Source organism: Corvus cornix, chromosome 14 (genome assembly GCF_000738735.6).
Source record: "Corvus cornix cornix isolate S_Up_H32 chromosome 14, ASM73873v5, whole genome shotgun sequence".
NCBI classification, from domain to species: domain Eukaryota; kingdom Metazoa; phylum Chordata; class Aves; order Passeriformes; family Corvidae; genus Corvus; species Corvus cornix.
The window spans coordinates 9514342-9531756 of NC_046344.1; the positions used below are offsets into that span (position 1 = coordinate 9514342).

Here is a 17415-nt window from a genome sequence, read left to right on the forward strand (position 1 = left end):
CATGGGAAAGAATCCAAAGACATAAAATAGTCTTCATTTTCAGAATGTCTTGAATAAAGGCAAAATAGTATTAGAAGAAAACCAAATATTTAGGACAGAAATCAATGCAGGCCACAGGCTGATCTCTGAATTTTCAAAATAGAAGGAGGGCTGCAAAAATGAATATAAATGCCCTTTGCCCTTTCTTGCAACTTAGTAGGGCTTAAAATTGCCCCAACTCGTATAGAGCCACCCCAGTGCCTATGAGATGAGAACAGCCAGTGATCAGCCATGGAGTAACCACACTCCTTCCTCTTGGCTGCAGACAGATCTCTCATCATCCTGCCCATTCCCCACTCTACCAACAGAATGCTGTCTAGCTCAAACTTCCCCACGCAGTCTGTTTTCCAACACACTTCATGTATGCAGAGCAAATTCTTCTGTGGTCCATGGTAGTGAGTGAGCCCCTTAATGCAAAACACAGGTCATTAGTTATTTATTTTACTGTATGGAACACATTTTTCTGTGAATTTATTGGATCCAATTCATATCTGGGGCAGCTAATAAAACTCTGTCCCTGTGAGTTTTTTCCCCTCACCCAAGAATAAACTTGTGCTAGTGTACAAATGATACTTCTTTGATTTTCAGTTGAAATCCTGCAAGAACTCTCACACAGAGCTGGTTTATATCCTGGAAGCCTTTGAACCTATTGTCTTAGATGCCAGCTTGGAAAGGCAAATGAATAAGCAATCACACATTTAGACAGGATCAACAGCACCACCAAAGGCAGCAGCGCAGTATTTCCCTGGGCAAAATTCTCATGTTGTCTCTGAGTCAGGATTCATTACCCTTCTGTCTTTCCTTGAGTTTTCACTTCCATTACTTAGAGAAGTATAAGTTTCCCATAGCTTCAGGTAATGACACCGTCATCTCAGCAAACTCACGGCTGTAGAAACAAAGCCTTGTTACAAACTGCTATAAATTACATAGGGACAGCCTTACAGAGAAACCACCCCCAAAAGGCACTTCCTTCATTTCAGCTGTTGTCTGGTGTGTCATTGGAGCAATTCCATTGCTCTCCTGTCCTCAGCACTTTCCACTGGCTTGCTTTCTGCATTTCTAGCCCTTCATTTGAAACACAGACTTTTTGGCTGGAATAAAGCTCTGCATTTCACATAGTTCTTAAAATATATTCAGATAACAAACAATTCTGTAAACATCTAGTGAGAAACAATGTCCCTATGTATTTTCATAGCTTCTGACTGTGACAGTAAGCTTGCACAAAAGTTTGGACTTGGGGATTTGTTTTTGGTTTTTTACTGTCTTTAGAGCTTTTGTAAGGGCTCACTCCTTTGTGGATTCTCTTCTCTCACTTCAGAGGCTTCTTCCCACTCCTGGATGCCTGTTTTCACAAAAACTGTAGGACAGAATTGTCATTCAGGAATCTATATTTTCCCACAGCTGTATGAAGTGGTGTGAATATTCAGAGCCATGTTATGGACCCACAGAGTTAAGAGCATTGTCAATAAGGAAAAGAAATAAAAACCCCTGCAGTATTTTACAAGAAAAAGAAAGCATTCACAATGCTAATGCATGTCCACGTGACTCTATGCCACACAGTGACCTTGAAGACTACTTAAGCTGGGGAAGAGAACAACATTACATAGTTTCAGGGTCACCTCTCAAGTAAGGCTTATATTCAAATAAGCTCACTGAGAAATTCTGAACCTACTGCAGCCACAAAGATTTTTGCCACTGATATTCAAGAAAACACATTTTCAGCCATGGTATTTATTTGGTAAGAGGCTCATTGGTTTCCGTGCTTTTGTTACACAACTATGGATTATGAAGAAAGATGTGAAACTTCCACATTTGGTCATGAGCAATTTTCAATCAGCAAAAGAACAAAGCTTGTCTCTCTTAGTGACAGATTTAGGCAGAAAGGTGAACCTTAAACAACAACATACCATGAAAAGCCCATTTCTTTCTGATCACTTCATCTGGATGAGCCTAAAGTCACTGAAGTTTTCCTAGGCATTTCCATAGTCTTGCTATCCCAAGCATCTTGGTAGCTATCTCCTTTCAAAATCAAAATCCAAGGAATAAGTCAATGGTTCCAATCTGAAACATTTGACAGCAGTATCAGCAAAGTCAAGATCAAAACAATTGTGGTCACTCTCTCTAAAGCATTGCTGCATTCACATAAGAGCGAGAAGCGCTCTGCATTTTACATCATAAGCTCATGGTTATACCACTGCTCCAACGGAGTGGGATTTCAATTTAAATTCCCTACCCAGAAAGATGCATCCCTTCTGCTAGGATGGTCCCCACCCAGATTCACATCCTCATGAACTTGTGCTGTGGAGCAGAAGAAAATTCAATATTTACTATTCTAGAAAGACAAAGGAACAGGAAGCATCTCTTCAGCTTAATAGTTAAGGCATCCGGCTGGGAGAGAGAAGTTCTCCTTTTGATCCTTACACTGTTTCTGTATTTTTTCAGTTATTCATTTCATGAACAGCAGGAATAAAGCCCAAGCTCTCCCTGATGTCAGACTCACCCTTAAGGTTGGAAAAAACCTCATATTTCAACATTTCTTCCGGATGAACAGCTACAACAGTAACTAAATTTGTAGGTGCATTACCTTAAAGAAGTAAAAACCTTACAGAAATATTGAAACTGAGAGCATTTTTTTAGTTAGCTATCAAAAGGAAGGAACACAAATAATAACACATGGAATTAAAGCCCTTCTTCTATTATTATTTGGCAGTGTTGCAATTCTAATTCTTTACTCCTTTTGCAAATACAACAGTAATATCTTTAAATCATACTTTTATTGATCAAGATACAGAAGTCAATGCAAAAGGAATTTCTATAGCACCTTTCATCCAAAATCTCAGAATACTCTACAAATAGCAATTCAACTTCCTAACACAATTACCTCCTCCAATGTGCTAACAGCTCATTTTACAGCGGGTGAAACCAAGGCAGAGGGAAGTTGAGTCATGTACCTAAGGTCACATAACAAATCCATCCTCTAACTCCAAAATATCTCTTTGGATGTTTAAAGTCCACAAAATATTTATAGGGTCTGCTTAAGAGGAAAAACAAACTCCCTCAGATTCACAGTTGATTTTTAAAGTAGTTGGCTTCAGGATACTATTAATATACTTTTCTTGGTAAAACATTTGTTACAAAACTGTGCTCAATATTACTGTTCTGAATCTTTTCTTCTTTGAAAACGAGAAGTAAAAAACCCTGTTTCTACACTGTAGTAGCATCAGGTCACTCAAACAGGGCACAGCCCACTGATATTATGAAACCTGCATGAAAGAACAAGGACTGCTGTAAGAGTTGCCAAAAGCCCTCTTGAACAACTGAAAAGTTTTATCAATGCTGATTTTGCTCATAATTGCTGCAAGGGTATCCCCTCCCCCTATTTCTGGTACCTAGGCCTGAGTGCACACTTGAGTGTGCAAGCAGAAAGAAAACAGGATTGAGGGAGGTCAAAACGTTCGATGCAGGGGTTGCCTCTCACTGCCAGCACTGAACTCTGAAGCACAGGGAAGAATCCTTAGGCAAAACCTGCAAAATCTTACTGGATCAGGACAAACACAAAGAGCAGCTCTCCCACACTGGCACTGCCACACAGACAGGTAATCAGCCACTCAGCAGCTGTTCACCAGCTTTCTACTTGACTTTGCTGATGAAGATTTAAAGTTCAAGTCCTGGTTTGTTCTCTTCAAGCCCAGTTTCCAGAGAACAGTTGAGAAGTTCCTAGAAAGGGACTATGGACTATACCAGTATAAGCAACTTTAATGGAACCAAATTTACAGAATTAATCATTTCGCTTTCTGTGTGGTTTGCCATAAGAGACAAAGAGTTAAAAAGTTGACATTATAACATGGCATAAGGAAGAGCAAAACCAGCTCCAGACATGTCATAGGCAACAGTCCTTGTGAGGCTGATTTCTTCCTCTCTGTTTCAATAGTAAAGGTGTTCCTTATGTACAGCAGAAATAAAATTTACTCTTCTGTAGGACATCAGCCTTGCTGTGATTGGAGGTCTGAGTAATTATCTAATGTCTGATCAAATTCAGAGACCCAGGACCATTGCTGGCAGATGGAAAAGGTGCAAGAGAAAAAAATTAAAAGAAACCAAGGACATAGCTTGAGCTTGTTGTGGCCTCAAAGAGAAAAATGGCATGAAAAGCCAGGCAATAAAAATATCTGCAATTTTTGGTCATTATTTACATAGCTGCATCACCACTGCTATTTCTAAAAAGAGAAGTCATTATTTACCTTGCAGCTGATTAAAGATCTTGGCTACAGAAGACAAATTGCTGCAGCATAACTAAGATAAAATTAAAACTACAAACTTACGAATGTACTCTATTCTTACATTAGATTAGCTAAGTTTTTAATTTTTGTATGCAAATTAAACACATTTAAATGTGAAACAGGCATACAAATGTATCTTCATTAAAAGCTGGACATAATTAATTGTGCTGAATTTAAATTATATGAGCTAGTGTAACTTTTCATAAATAGCCAAGGTCTAAGTCATGTGACATAGAAACTCGCTCCCCTAACAGCTGGCCTGCAGTGCCTTTGATGTAAAAATTTATAAAAATGAATACTTGTATGAATATTCACAGTGCCTTTTCTGCAACCACTTTTTCAATTATTGATAACAGATTAATGAGATAATAGCAATGCAAATGCATTTCCACCCCATTTTCATTCAGCTTTTATATAATGGTCCTGTGACATTCAGGGAATATTAACAAATTAAAAAGACAAACCACATGTAGAACTGGAAACAGCTCTTTCAGGGAGAAACAGGTACCACTTCTTGATTATTCAGATTACAGCTCTCTAAATGAAACAACTCGCTCCAAAATCCAAGCAGAACTTCACAGACTCTCTTTGTAACACATGACAGGTCTGTCATGCAACTGCACACCCTGGGCTGAAATGAGAGCAGGCCATTATCTCCATTCTGTGATTTGTTTTAAGCAGAAGACACCTGTATGCTATAGAAAAGCATTCACTCAATGACTGAAAAAGGAAACAGATGGAGTTGAGTAAAACACACAAAGCCCAATGTGACTGCACAGAAAGGAGCAATTTCAGTCCATTGGAGAGGAAACACCTCTTTAATGACCAAATTTAATGACAAAATTAAGGATTTAAGAGCAGAGTCCAGTTTCACAGTCATTATAGAAAAAATGTCATGAGATAATAAATAGCAACTGCCTTTGGCAATATTCCTCCCTTTTGAGGGGCCAAGACAAGGGGGATGCACAAGTGAAGCCTGATCTTGAAGATTAATGTGGTGCTCCTAGGAATTTCCCCACCTTGCATAAAGATCCAGTTCAGAACTAGAGACAGGGAGAAAATTCAAAGTGCAACAAAAGCCTCCTAGAAATACTTGGGTGACAGCAAAAGAGGGAAGCTACACATAAAACAGTGCAGGGAATTCAAAACCTCATGAAGACAAGAGGAGCTGAGCTGTACAGACAGCTACATGTACCAGACTTCTGCAGAGAAGCCTTACGTGGCATGGCTTCAAGGGAAATGGATGGATCCAGCCAGGGCACAGCAGAAGTCAAATCCAGGCTGACAAAATTATATATTCCAACTACACCACAGCTGATTAATGCAGTGCCAGTTGATCTACGTATTTGGCACTATCTTAAGTGAACGTCTAAATTTTTGAGGGGGGAAAATAAACACTATTTACATAAAAAGGATAGATCTTAAAAAATGAAATTCAGTTAAGCTTCCCTTAAACCTCAGTCTCAAAACTGAAATGAGTTGCTGGATTGCTGCAGAATGCCTTTAACTTCCCGAGCATGGTTCATACTTTCAAGCAAGGCCAAATAAATGCCAGCAATAAAAACAATCAAACTTGAGCAAAAAGCATGCACTGGAAGACACTTGCCTAGGAAATCACAGAGGGCAAAATCCTGACTTGAGAACTGCAATGCAGTATTTGTTGGCAGGGCTGTTGCTGTATTTCTTAGTGGCACTGAACCCAGAAAATGATGTCAGAACCTGGAATTTAGGATTTTCATGGTGTGTAAAATCACAGGGTAAATACCCAACCTTCAACAACCCAAAGTATTTTCAGCCCCATAAAGTATTAGTGAACTTCCAACCATTTAGGAGAACAGATCCCATTCTTAATATTGCCCTGAGGCATTATTGAACAAAAATAGGTCCACCTCATCACACATCACCAGACCTTACAGCTGGCTGGGTTAAACACCCACGTGTCACTTTGATTTTAAAGGGCTGTGCTCTTATACAGCAATACAACCCAAGATGCCGCAGAACTCCCAAGAAAGCCCATGTACTTCTGTAGACTTCCCTAATTTCCTGTGCTATGTGACATGAAGAGTGATGAGATTCATAGGACCTCTCCCCATAAATGTAAATGTCAGCACAGTCTGAGTGATTTGGGGCAGGGACAGTCTTTTGTTCAAGGGCAACAGGGTTCAAGGTCTGCATGTATGAAAGCCTGGCACAATGGCATCCAAAACTCTGAGAGAGAACATAAGGACCAGGAGGTGGCATGGAATTCTTCCACTGATGTACCTGTAAATGTTCTGGTCTGCAGACAGAACTGTGTATGACCGACTGCAAACTGTCCACCATTTTTCTTGTGTCCAACTGATTCTTTTTATCCCCTTCCCCTTTAACCCCAAATAGCTGACAAGGTCAACGATGACTTCTACACCAAACGCCGACACCTGGCCGAGCTGGCTGCCAAGGGGAGCCTGCCCCTCCACCCAGTGCGCCTGGACGAAGAGAGGGCCTACACCATCGACAGCGGGCTCACCAGGCAGAACGGGAAATCCAGGATGGGGAAGATACACACTCACCCCCTGGGCTACAATTCTCACTACAAGACCTGGGATCCCAATGACCCATCCCTGAGGCGGCAAGTGTTCACAAACAAGGGCAAGCATGGCATGGGAGACCCGACGCTAAGTGACCCACTGACCACCCGGAGCCAGCACTACTTGGGCCCACAGCCATACTTCATAACCAACAGCAAGACAGAAGTAACTGTTTGAGTTTGTTTTCTTTCTCTTTTTTGGTTTGGTTTTTTTTTTTTTTCTAATGAAATCCTTTAAAAACCACACGCAAATGTATACACAACACAAACACTCAACTGAAAGGCAAAAAAAAATTGAATTAAAAATATGAAATAAAACAACAAAAAAAAAGGAAACGGAAGGAAGGAATTTCCACCTGGACAGTCTTGGTATCCAGCCAGCTGTAGGCCGAAGAGTGGGTTAATACCATTCAGCAATACACACTGAAGGTTGAATTATAAACTCCATTTGTATTTCACAATGGAACACAAACCCTTGTGACTAAATTTTTTTACTTGAAACTAAAATCCATGATGAGAAGTAGCACAATCTAGAGAAACTTTATGTCTGCTTAAACATTTACACTATGTTCCTGCCTTGAGACAGAGGAAGAGAGAGAGAACAATATACTGTAATATATTATTTCAGAGAGGAATTTTGTATAAAACCTATTAATAATCACTAGACCTGTGAAAAACCAAGAGCAAACATCTTGGTACAATCCCTAACATCTATTATTGTATTTTCACACCATCCTATAGAGAACGCAAAAAATATATATACAATAAGGGACAAAGACACTTTCACAAGGAAGTTACGAAGACTGTTACGATTAAGAGCATATGGGACCGTTCTGGCTGGTAGAGAATTCTGCAGGATGATAACAACAGCAGAAGATTTCATTTCAGTTTACTTCACTTGATTTGAAATTTTTGGGAACCTCCAAAATAAGAAGAGACACATCATATGACACAGAAAGCTGCTGGGGGAAAAAGGGCATCAGAATATTCCCTCTCAGTCCTCCTGTTTTCGGGCAGATGGTAACAATTCTCACTTTGCAGACTGTCAGGATTTTTTCTTCACCTAAATGTTTTGCCTATTTTCAACTGCTTCAGACTGAAATTAAGCGTGGGTGGTGCCTTTACTGTATTACTATTGTTCAATGACAGTCTTGTTCTTCAAAGTGACCCCTCTGTTCCTTTAAGCTATTTCCTCATGTTTTGCTAAGGATGACAAGGGTTCTGCCCTGCTCAGCCTCCTTTGTTTGTTCCAAAAGGAAACTGGACTACATCTCCATGCAGTGGTTGCACAGTCAAGACTATTTAGTTAGCCCCTTCATTTTCCCAGTTTCAACTTTTCCCCTCTAGTCTCTCATTTTGTATTTGCTTTTAGCCATGGTAGTTCTCTGTAGTTCAACTAAATGTTATATGGTATATTGTCTCTATCGTTTGGCTTTCTCTAGTGGCATTCCCTCTTGGTGGGCTGTGTGGTGGAAGAGGCTGGTCCAGCCTCAAACATCAGAGTTCTGGGGTTAAACTAAACAAACAATTGGACTCATGGTCTTGGCCGTGGTTCTGATGAGCAGGATGCCTTGTTCATATGAGTAAAACCACTCTTAAACTGGGCACTGGTAGCAAATTCACAGTCCTGGGCCTGTAAAGGCTTCAGCACATCCACAAAGAGACAGTTTGGGATGGGATGGCAGGCAATGCATTCAGTCTTTCAGTAAATTCCTGCCCTTCACCCAACACAAGTCACTTGGCTAAATCCCAACTAGCTGTCCTGCTACAGTTGCATTCTCACCAGCTGTCAATTCTTTGGGAGATTAGGTCTGGAAGAGTATTCAGGAAGGAGTGAGAACTGTTAATGTTGTAAGAAGAATTGGAAGTGGCATTTCTTACTGTACTCAACAGACTATCAGTGCTTCTGCTTAGTCGAGGATGCAAGGGCTAAGATTTTGAAATCTGGTTAAATGGAGATACCATTTTTTTAGCTTTATCAAGATTGATTTGCATCCTGAGAGCACCGGTATCTCTCCATAAGCGTGCTGCTAAATTTTATGATCATATGTTTTAAGACTATCAGAAATGGACAAAACCCACAAGACAAATACTTTTCACACAACCCAGACTCTCCACTATCTTACTTTTATTCCTTTAATCTTTACTGCCTTCACAACTGGCTGACTTAATTTGACCCTTTATGGAATGTTGCTGTTAATCCATATGCTTTAGATACACATTACAGCTGCACTCTAATTCACACAGGTTTCGTGTAACTTGAGCATATTTTATGTGGAAATATTTTAGTAACTGTATGTTCTGTAAGTAAATCCGTGTTAATACTTGTTAACTACAGAGTTTATGATACCAATAATACTTCCTACAATAAAATGTTTGTTTGTTTTTTAAGAATGTTTATTTGTAAACATATGTATTCACTATATTACTATGAATTTCTTACCTGGCAATAAAATTGATTCTAAGTGAATCCAACTTGCTGGCTCATTCCTAAACTTGTATCACTGGGCCAATTTTTGAGTATGAACTGAGATTTTGGAGCATCTCACTGCAGCCAGCGGGGTTCTTATCAACCCAAATGATGGTTAGCCTCTGCCAGTGGGAACAAGGGATTTTTTGGAAAGAAACTGCATGTTATCTGCATTACAGAGAAGCTGGGTGATGTTTGAGGTTCCTTCCAGCCCTAAGCAGTGTGTGATTCTATGACTGCCTGTTACATGCAATGCAGGACAAGAAACACAGGGATTGCCAGCCTTGCAAAGCTTCATGTACCCTGTAAGCCTCCAGGCACCACACACACCTTATGCCGCTTGATCAGTTAATTAATGTTTAGAGGAACAAAAACAAAAAAAGATAAGCATGCCCAAGGGCAGAGCCTGATCCTCATGAATGCATGGGAGTTTTGCAATAAGCTTCAGCCACGTCTAAGGATTGCAACTACCCAGTGAGAGCAAATGAAACACCTATGTATATTGCTTCAAAAATGTTATATATTCATTACAGAAAATCCTGTACACAACATCTGTGTACCAAGTCTGCTGGAACAGAAAGTCCTTACAGGGTTTTAGTAGTGCTAATATCTCGTAAAGCTGACAGAACCTTGGTAGAGGGCTTGGGTAGCTTCTTCTCTGTGCTTTGCTAAAATGATAGTGAATAAATTTCAGAAGAAGAAACAGGGAGTCAGGATACCCAGCTTCAGAATCCGCTTAGCATACAACCTGGTGCAAATTCTTTAGACAGTTTATGAGCTTTTGGAATCCATTACACATTATCAGAGGGAAAACAGCAGTTCAAAAGTCTCCAGAGTTAGCCTTTTTAAACAGTAGAAAAATCTCATTGTCAATAGACACCTTTATGGATGTCAGGAAATCGTTCATAAAAGCCCCATTTTTGGTTACAGAAGAATTTCCCTGCCTCTGGTGCAACTACAGAACAACCCTTTTCTACCAGAGGGCTCAGGAGAGACACACAGAGTTTGGTCAGTGCCAGGAAAATTCTGGGCAGCCCTGTGACCCACAGGGAAACCTGGGGAGCCCAGTGGAACACAAGCCTAACCTACAGCAGACACAGCTCCACCACCAGCCCATCTATGCACATGTTTCTTGCAGCAAAATTCCTAACTGGAATCACGGATGGCAAAAGGGCCAACTGCTTGGCTAGTAGAAGTGTCTCAGCATAACTTTTGTTCTTTCAGGTACATGAAAACCTCCAAAAAAACCCTCTTGAACGTGATTTTTTGTGTTTCCACATTTTTTCCTCTTATGACAGCCTGACCCCTTTGACACCACAAGCAAGAACTGCATTGGGCTCCCATCAGCATTTCCCACAAGGTTCTTTGATACTAAATGCAGATGCACTGAGTACAAACAGAAAAGTGCACTGTCAGGAAAGGATGATGTTCCTATACAGAGCTGCAGAGGCTAAAAGCCCAAAGGTTTCTGGTTTAGAGCCCTTTACCCTGGAAACAACTGTTCTCATGACTGAATCTTTAGAGCATGATCCTAAGCTTACACAAACTGAAGATGTGATGGCTTATATAAATAGAGGATCAGGTCTCATGAGATTTCACACTACGAGGTGTCTCCAGGACTCACAACTTTAGATTTTAATAGATTTGGGAAAAGATTCATGCTTTGCTCTGTTCTTATAGAATGGTTATTGAATTTTGGGTACTAAATAAATAACCCTAGTCCACAAATCCCTTTTGCACACAATCCTGTGCACTTTATTTAATCCTGGTCTCTATACTTGAATACATGAAGGACTTCCAGTGATAAATATAGTCTTCACTGTGATTATATCATCTTTCTATTTGGCATAGATAATTTTATTTTGCTAAAAACAGTTATGACAGGAAACATTATTGTATTAAACTATGTGACCTCATATATCATCCACAGCTGAAAATGTGATCATAGGATGAGCACATTACCAAAAAAGTGAACATTGTTTTTACAGACACTTTTCAAAATAGAGCTGTATGACTTCCCCATTGATAAAAATAACAATCTTGGAATTCATACTTCACACTTTAGAGAACTCCAGACTCAAATTTTGCTCAGCCTGCAAATTAGATGAGTCCTCAAACCTGCCAACTTATTCAGTAACATTAGCATTAAACCGGGCCTTTCTTCCCCATCCAGGGACACTAATGAAAGTCAGGACCAAATTAGAGTACTGGTTATACCCCATTTCTGCACAAAAGCTGCTGTCATACAAATGCAGCTGAGCAATGCAGCAGACACTTCTGCAGAAGATGCACCATGAAGAGTTTGACACACCTCATTCAGCTGTACAGGCCCTATCACGTTAGCAAAGCATAAGAGAGATGTATTTGTCCCCAGTGACAGCCCTTTGTGACAGCCTGATCCTAGTTCTGGGCACTCTTCCTATGTCAGAATCTGCCAAATAAACAATCCTGAACAGGCCATGCTTTCTGAATAGGCCCTTCTCATCCCACAGCCACTCTTCTAACAAGATAAGTGTTGTTCAATAGCAAGGTGTTCTCCCTTAAATTTCATTTTTCACCTTCAGAGCTAAGGGACCCATTCAGGAAGGGGAAGCTATAGATTCAGGCTAACCTGAGGCTGAGATAAGTTCAGAACCTCCATCTATTACTGCTGCTCCCGTTTCACATAAAAGAAAAGAATAATATGCTATTTGTACCTAAGTGCATGAAGCAGGGCTCTACTAAGTCAGGTCCTTCATGGATGCATGAAGAAGATCTGTATCTTTCTCTGCAGGGAACTTGAAGACAATTTTTCATTCCCAAGCAATCATTCTGTAAAAGGCTTTTTTTTTTAATAAAGCTAGAATTCAGAGTTGGAATTCAGTTTTTGTCTATGCATTTTGTAATACACTGCTACACAAAGTTGCACCTTGTCTATTTCAACTTCACCTGCATTTACATGGTAAGAGGCATTGCTGCTCATTAATAGGGGTTGATGTTGTGCTGGCAGAGTTCAACTTCTGAACCTGCACACCAAGCCTTATGTGCAAACCTCACAATAAATTAGGCTGGGAGAACAATATGTTATTAGAAGGGATGACTTCAAGAGAGATCAGGCAGTATTGCTGCTGTTTAATCTGAGGTTGAGCTACAAACAAGAACTGAAAATCAGTAATAATCGCAAGCTTTTCAGCGGTCATTGACAGCATTATTTGATAAGGAAACAAGTCCTCCCAAACATCAGGAGTGTCAGTGAAGCCACTGACACTGCCTGAGCACAAGCAGGTTCTTCATTTTACTGCATGCAGCTGTTGGCCTCAAGTTATTCTCTGGGATTTGGGCTTACACTAACATTTCGATCACAGTAGTTGTTATCAGAGAGACTTTGACCAATTTTAGTGAATGTATTCCTTGAAGTAATTGATCCTCAGAAGAAAGAGTGCTTTACCTGCTACTTATTATTTCTTTAAGCAACAGAAACATTGCAAAAACTTGGATGGGAAGTTGGAACTAGATGATCCTTAAGGCCCCTTCCAATCCAAACCATTTTATGATTCTATGATAGACTGTGTTCTTTTTATTTTCCTACCACAGGTGAAGAGAAGCTAGGTTTTTCTTTTTTTTCCCCTTACAAGGGTGAGAGAGAGCTCAAGGATGGCTGCTTTTCTTCCTTTTTTCAAGACAGTGTTACAATTCAGCAGGAGTTTTTCATACACATCCTGCAGGAGACTGCTCTGGCTACTGAGCACAGAGGCAGCCTGTTGACTCCCTCATATACAAGGAGTGAAAAAATCATGCAGTTGAAAGACATAAAGGTATACTGGACTACTGGGGCATCAGTACTGGCTTTGCAAGTCAGCAGCTACTTTCTACCATCCCTTTGGAGAAGTCAGAAGAACTGTATGGTATTTTCACAACTAATGCTCTTCAGTGAACTCCTGCAGCCTTCCTGAGCACCCTCACACACAGCACCTCATTTGGGCTCTCACTTCCCATGCCAAAGCAGCACTCTTGGGGAACAACCCCCCTTTCTGTACACCTGTATGCACAGACACATTTTACATCACTTGAGCTTTGGAGTTTGACTCCCTAATTTGTGTTTGCAACACTGTCGAAGGGTAACACTAATTTGGAAAATCCACCTAACTGCCTCACTATATTTTAGGGGCCTTATTTCAGTTTTGAAGATGAGTTCTGTATCCCTAATTTACTGTACTGCTTTTGAAAATTAAACACTAAAGAATGTGACATTCTAAAGAAGAGACAGTCTAAAGTTTAGGGATGAAAAGTGTCCTTTAGGGCTGTAATGTATTTTGCCATTACTGCTTGGGGAATAATACTAAGGATGATAGAGAGCAACTTGACAGGATTCATTAAGGCAGAGACAGCATGTGTATGCTGTGATGCACAGGACTCTGCACAAGTCTGCCTGTGCAGAGCAAAATGTTCTGGTTTTTACTAACACTGATTTATGAGCTCGTTTTTGTGGTTTTGTCTTTTTTTTTTCTGTTTTAAAAGATGAATCTAAAAAGCACAACGCTGAGAGTACTCATAACAAAGGTGCCCTGTTGAACACAGCAAGTGGCACAACACTGTACAGCATGACTGTGACAGCAAAGGCCCTGAGCCTGCACTGCTGAGTTAGTGGCAGGATTGTCAGCGTGTGGACAACCAAAACCCACAGACAACACACATTCACTCTTTGAAATGCAGAACTTTTAGACTCCACTACAAGTGATTTTTCTCCACCTGACACCAACTAAATGGTATAGAAAAGGAAATGCAGCAGATACACCACAGGATTGCACAGATCTTCTAGACTGAGTCACAGCTGAGACTGCAGTTCAACAAAATAATGGCTGCAACACTGCCTTGTAGCAAACCACAATTATCCTGCCAGCATCTCATCTCCCTGGATGTCTCGTACCTTTGACACAGCCCATAACAAGTAGGGAAGACTCCACTCTCAGGCTGTTGCTTGGCTTCAATGTGCATGTTCAAAGTCCTTCTGAAAAACAGCTACTCCAGCCATTAGAATACTGAAGTCTGCCTAAAGTCAAAGTGCGGGTATAAATCTTATCACTTTCTACAAACAGCAGCAAAAAACCACTGAGTTTTGAGTGCCAAATCCAATTTCTTCATGAATTTCTGCCTAGCTTCTTCAAATCCCAGTCTTATACTCTTTAGTTTCTTCCACTTTTAGTTAATATTTAGCTGCTTGTTTACTCAGCAGCTATGTTTTTTTGTGTTTCTACACAAAATGAGCATCACACTAAATACTGGTATACCTCAGGTTGTTACTTCACTGTGTACAATGTGTTTTATTATTAACTGATGATTTTATTAGATGAGATATCATTCTCCAAAGACAGCAGTATTGGAGAAAATTTTCCTATCAAACCCAGATCTACTGATAATCACTGTTCAGTTATCTTTGGGGCTGCATGTTTTTGACAGATAAGTAATATAAAAACTTACTTTTTTAAAAGCTCCTATATAAACTATAAAAATCTCTTCTCCCATTTTAAACACGTTTCTTTTCATAATAGGAAGAGAATACACATATATTTCCAAAAAGATTGTATCTTTATGGACTGTGAGTAAACAGGTAGAAGAGAGGAGATGCTACACTTCAGTAAAGGGAAAATATTGAATGTTTTATCAGCTCAAATCCCATTCCCCATATCTACAGTATTCCAGCCACAACCACTGTATAATACACTTTCTCATACAAGAATACTATGGAGGTTGAATGTAGCCAATGCATTTAATCAACTTCAGGGAAAGATGAAGTCAACTTTCCAATAATGATTTCCAGTGTGTTCTATTACATTTGTTCATTCTTCAGCAGTGACCTTTGAGGATGGGTCAAGCTTTGGAAAAAAAAAACGAGCTACAAAACTGCATAGCTATTCTGTGTAAAATATTACAGTAACAGCCTTAAAAACTCTTTTCTGTTGTCTTATCTGACAATGGGACGGATACGTATTGTATCCCATATACATATATGTGTGTAAATGCATATACAAGAAAAGAAGAACCAAAAAAAGGGGAAAATGTGGACAGGACATCCTGGTGTGTGCCTCCTCCTGTTAACACTGTCAGCATCACAGAACACTCCCCAGCGAGCAGCTTACCAACACCAGCAGAAGTAAGCTTGCACTAATATGGTTAAACAGACAGAGGACGTTACTTGATAAAGATGTAATGTTTTTTCCTTTCGCCTCTGCACTGCCTCTGGGGTTTGGCTGGTCGATTCTGTTTGGCTGGTAAATTTTGGGTTTGTTAATGTCAGAATTGGCTTATTCTTACCATCAAACCGAAAGTAGAGGAAAAAACAGATTATCAAAAGAAATCCACTAGATGAAGAGAAAGGTTACAAAACCTCAGAAGTGACTAGGCTGCAGTATGGAAAAACATATAGACTTAATAGTGCTGCCTGCTAATAACTAGAGATGTTTTACACCATCTGCTAATTTCCCCTTTGTCAGCTGCACAAGGGAACCACATGAGAGACACCATAATAAACAGAGGTATTTTTTCTCTCTTTGAGATCATAAGTCTCCAGAACCTGTGGCATATATGTTCACTTACACCCAAGCTGTTAATATATACAAGTGAGAAGAGAACCAGTATTTTTATCAATGTGGAATAGCAGCTGAGACAGACAACACAACCTCCGCAGAGGGACGTATCCATATGTTCCACAAGAATGAATGCCAGAAAAATAATAGCGTTGGGGCTTTTCTTGGAGAAAGGCATTTTAACTAGAGGTCACAAAACTATTGTCCATAAAGACTCTGCAAAAACTGACATAGCATGAGATCTTAAAAAAAAACCCAAAGCAGAACATCTGGAAAGTGCATGCTTTACATTAAGCCCCTGCTTCTATTATCCAGTTAGGACATACACTTAATTCTGCCAAAAGCCCTGCTATGCATATACTATATTTCTTGATCTTTTCTGTTGCCTAGTAAAGGTTTTTGAATTTGCTGCCAATTCAACCCCTGAAGCACAGATGGGAATAAAAATCATCTTATCTCCTAGCATGCAATTCCATATCATGTTTTCTACTATTTTCAAGCTGTACAATCTCTCAAGATGCATGACATGCCTCTTTCCCTTGGGAGACTATTTCATATACACCCAGAATCCTAATTCCTCTGTGCATATCTGTATGTAAGACTTTAAAGCTGTGATAGAGGAACTCTATGCTCTCTTCTCTTTTTGTCTCATTCTTTCAGCAGCAGGAGAAGAATTGACAGAAAGCTGTTTCATAAGGTTCTCATCCAAAACTTTGGACTAGCTGGAGTGTTAGCAGGAAAGGCACTTCTGGTGCTTTGTTGGTAAGCAGAGAAAATTTCTCCTGAGCATCCCGATAGAGGTGCAGATTTCTGCTCTGAGTTCACCCAGTGACATCTTAAAAGTCAATGGCTCTTTTCTAATGGTAAGGTCTCCAATCCAAAAGATGGCAAGTAGCAGTAGATATCATATAATTTATCAATATTTCTTATTCTGGCTTGTGTAATTTTCATAATAAATGAGGGTAATGTGAGTTAAATTGGCCTACTGTAAAATAGGACCCTAATGGAAGAACACAGTTATCAGTAAGCTTCTAATAAACCACAAAGAGGATTCAAGCAACATTATTCAAAAGTTTGCTTTAAACTATCAAAATGTATTTGTGTTTCATTGTCTAAGTCAGTGAGGAAAAGTACTACATTTACATGTAACTCCTGTCAGCTTAAAGAAAAGGAAAACAATATAGGAATCAAAAAGTGTTCACCAAATAGCATGGAAGAGGTATGAATTAAACAGGATGGAGCACTGAGGACTATTGCACAGTATCATGCACACACAGTGTACATACACATTCTGTATGAAAGGTAGGAATAAGAGCATAGACGAAGAAGTTTCAGAATAACAGTTGAGGCAGCAGAACTGTAAAACAAATCACAGCTTGGAATTATAACACTGTAAAAGCTGCCTGTGAGTCAAGAAATTCTGGCAGGTCAAATAGTAAAATCATATAATCTTCCCACTCTGCTCAGATGTAATAAAGCCTCTGCCAGAATATTGTG

At 39.7% G+C, this 17415-nt stretch overlaps 1 protein-coding gene across 3 annotated transcripts in view; it reads left to right on the plus strand.

The window, feature by feature from the left end:
• The window catches only part of SHISA9 (shisa family member 9), a 179835-nt gene extending 170475 nt beyond the window's left edge, over positions 1-9360 (plus strand). For all 3 annotated transcript variants that reach the window (XM_039560568.1, XM_039560567.1, XM_010392231.2), the window contains one exon: positions 6696-9360. In XM_039560568.1, the coding sequence (XP_039416502.1) occupies positions 6696-7063 (368 nt within the window). In that variant the 3' untranslated portion in view covers positions 7064-9360. The remainder of the gene's footprint in view (positions 1-6695) is intronic.
• Positions 9361-17415: the final 8055 nt, after the last annotated feature.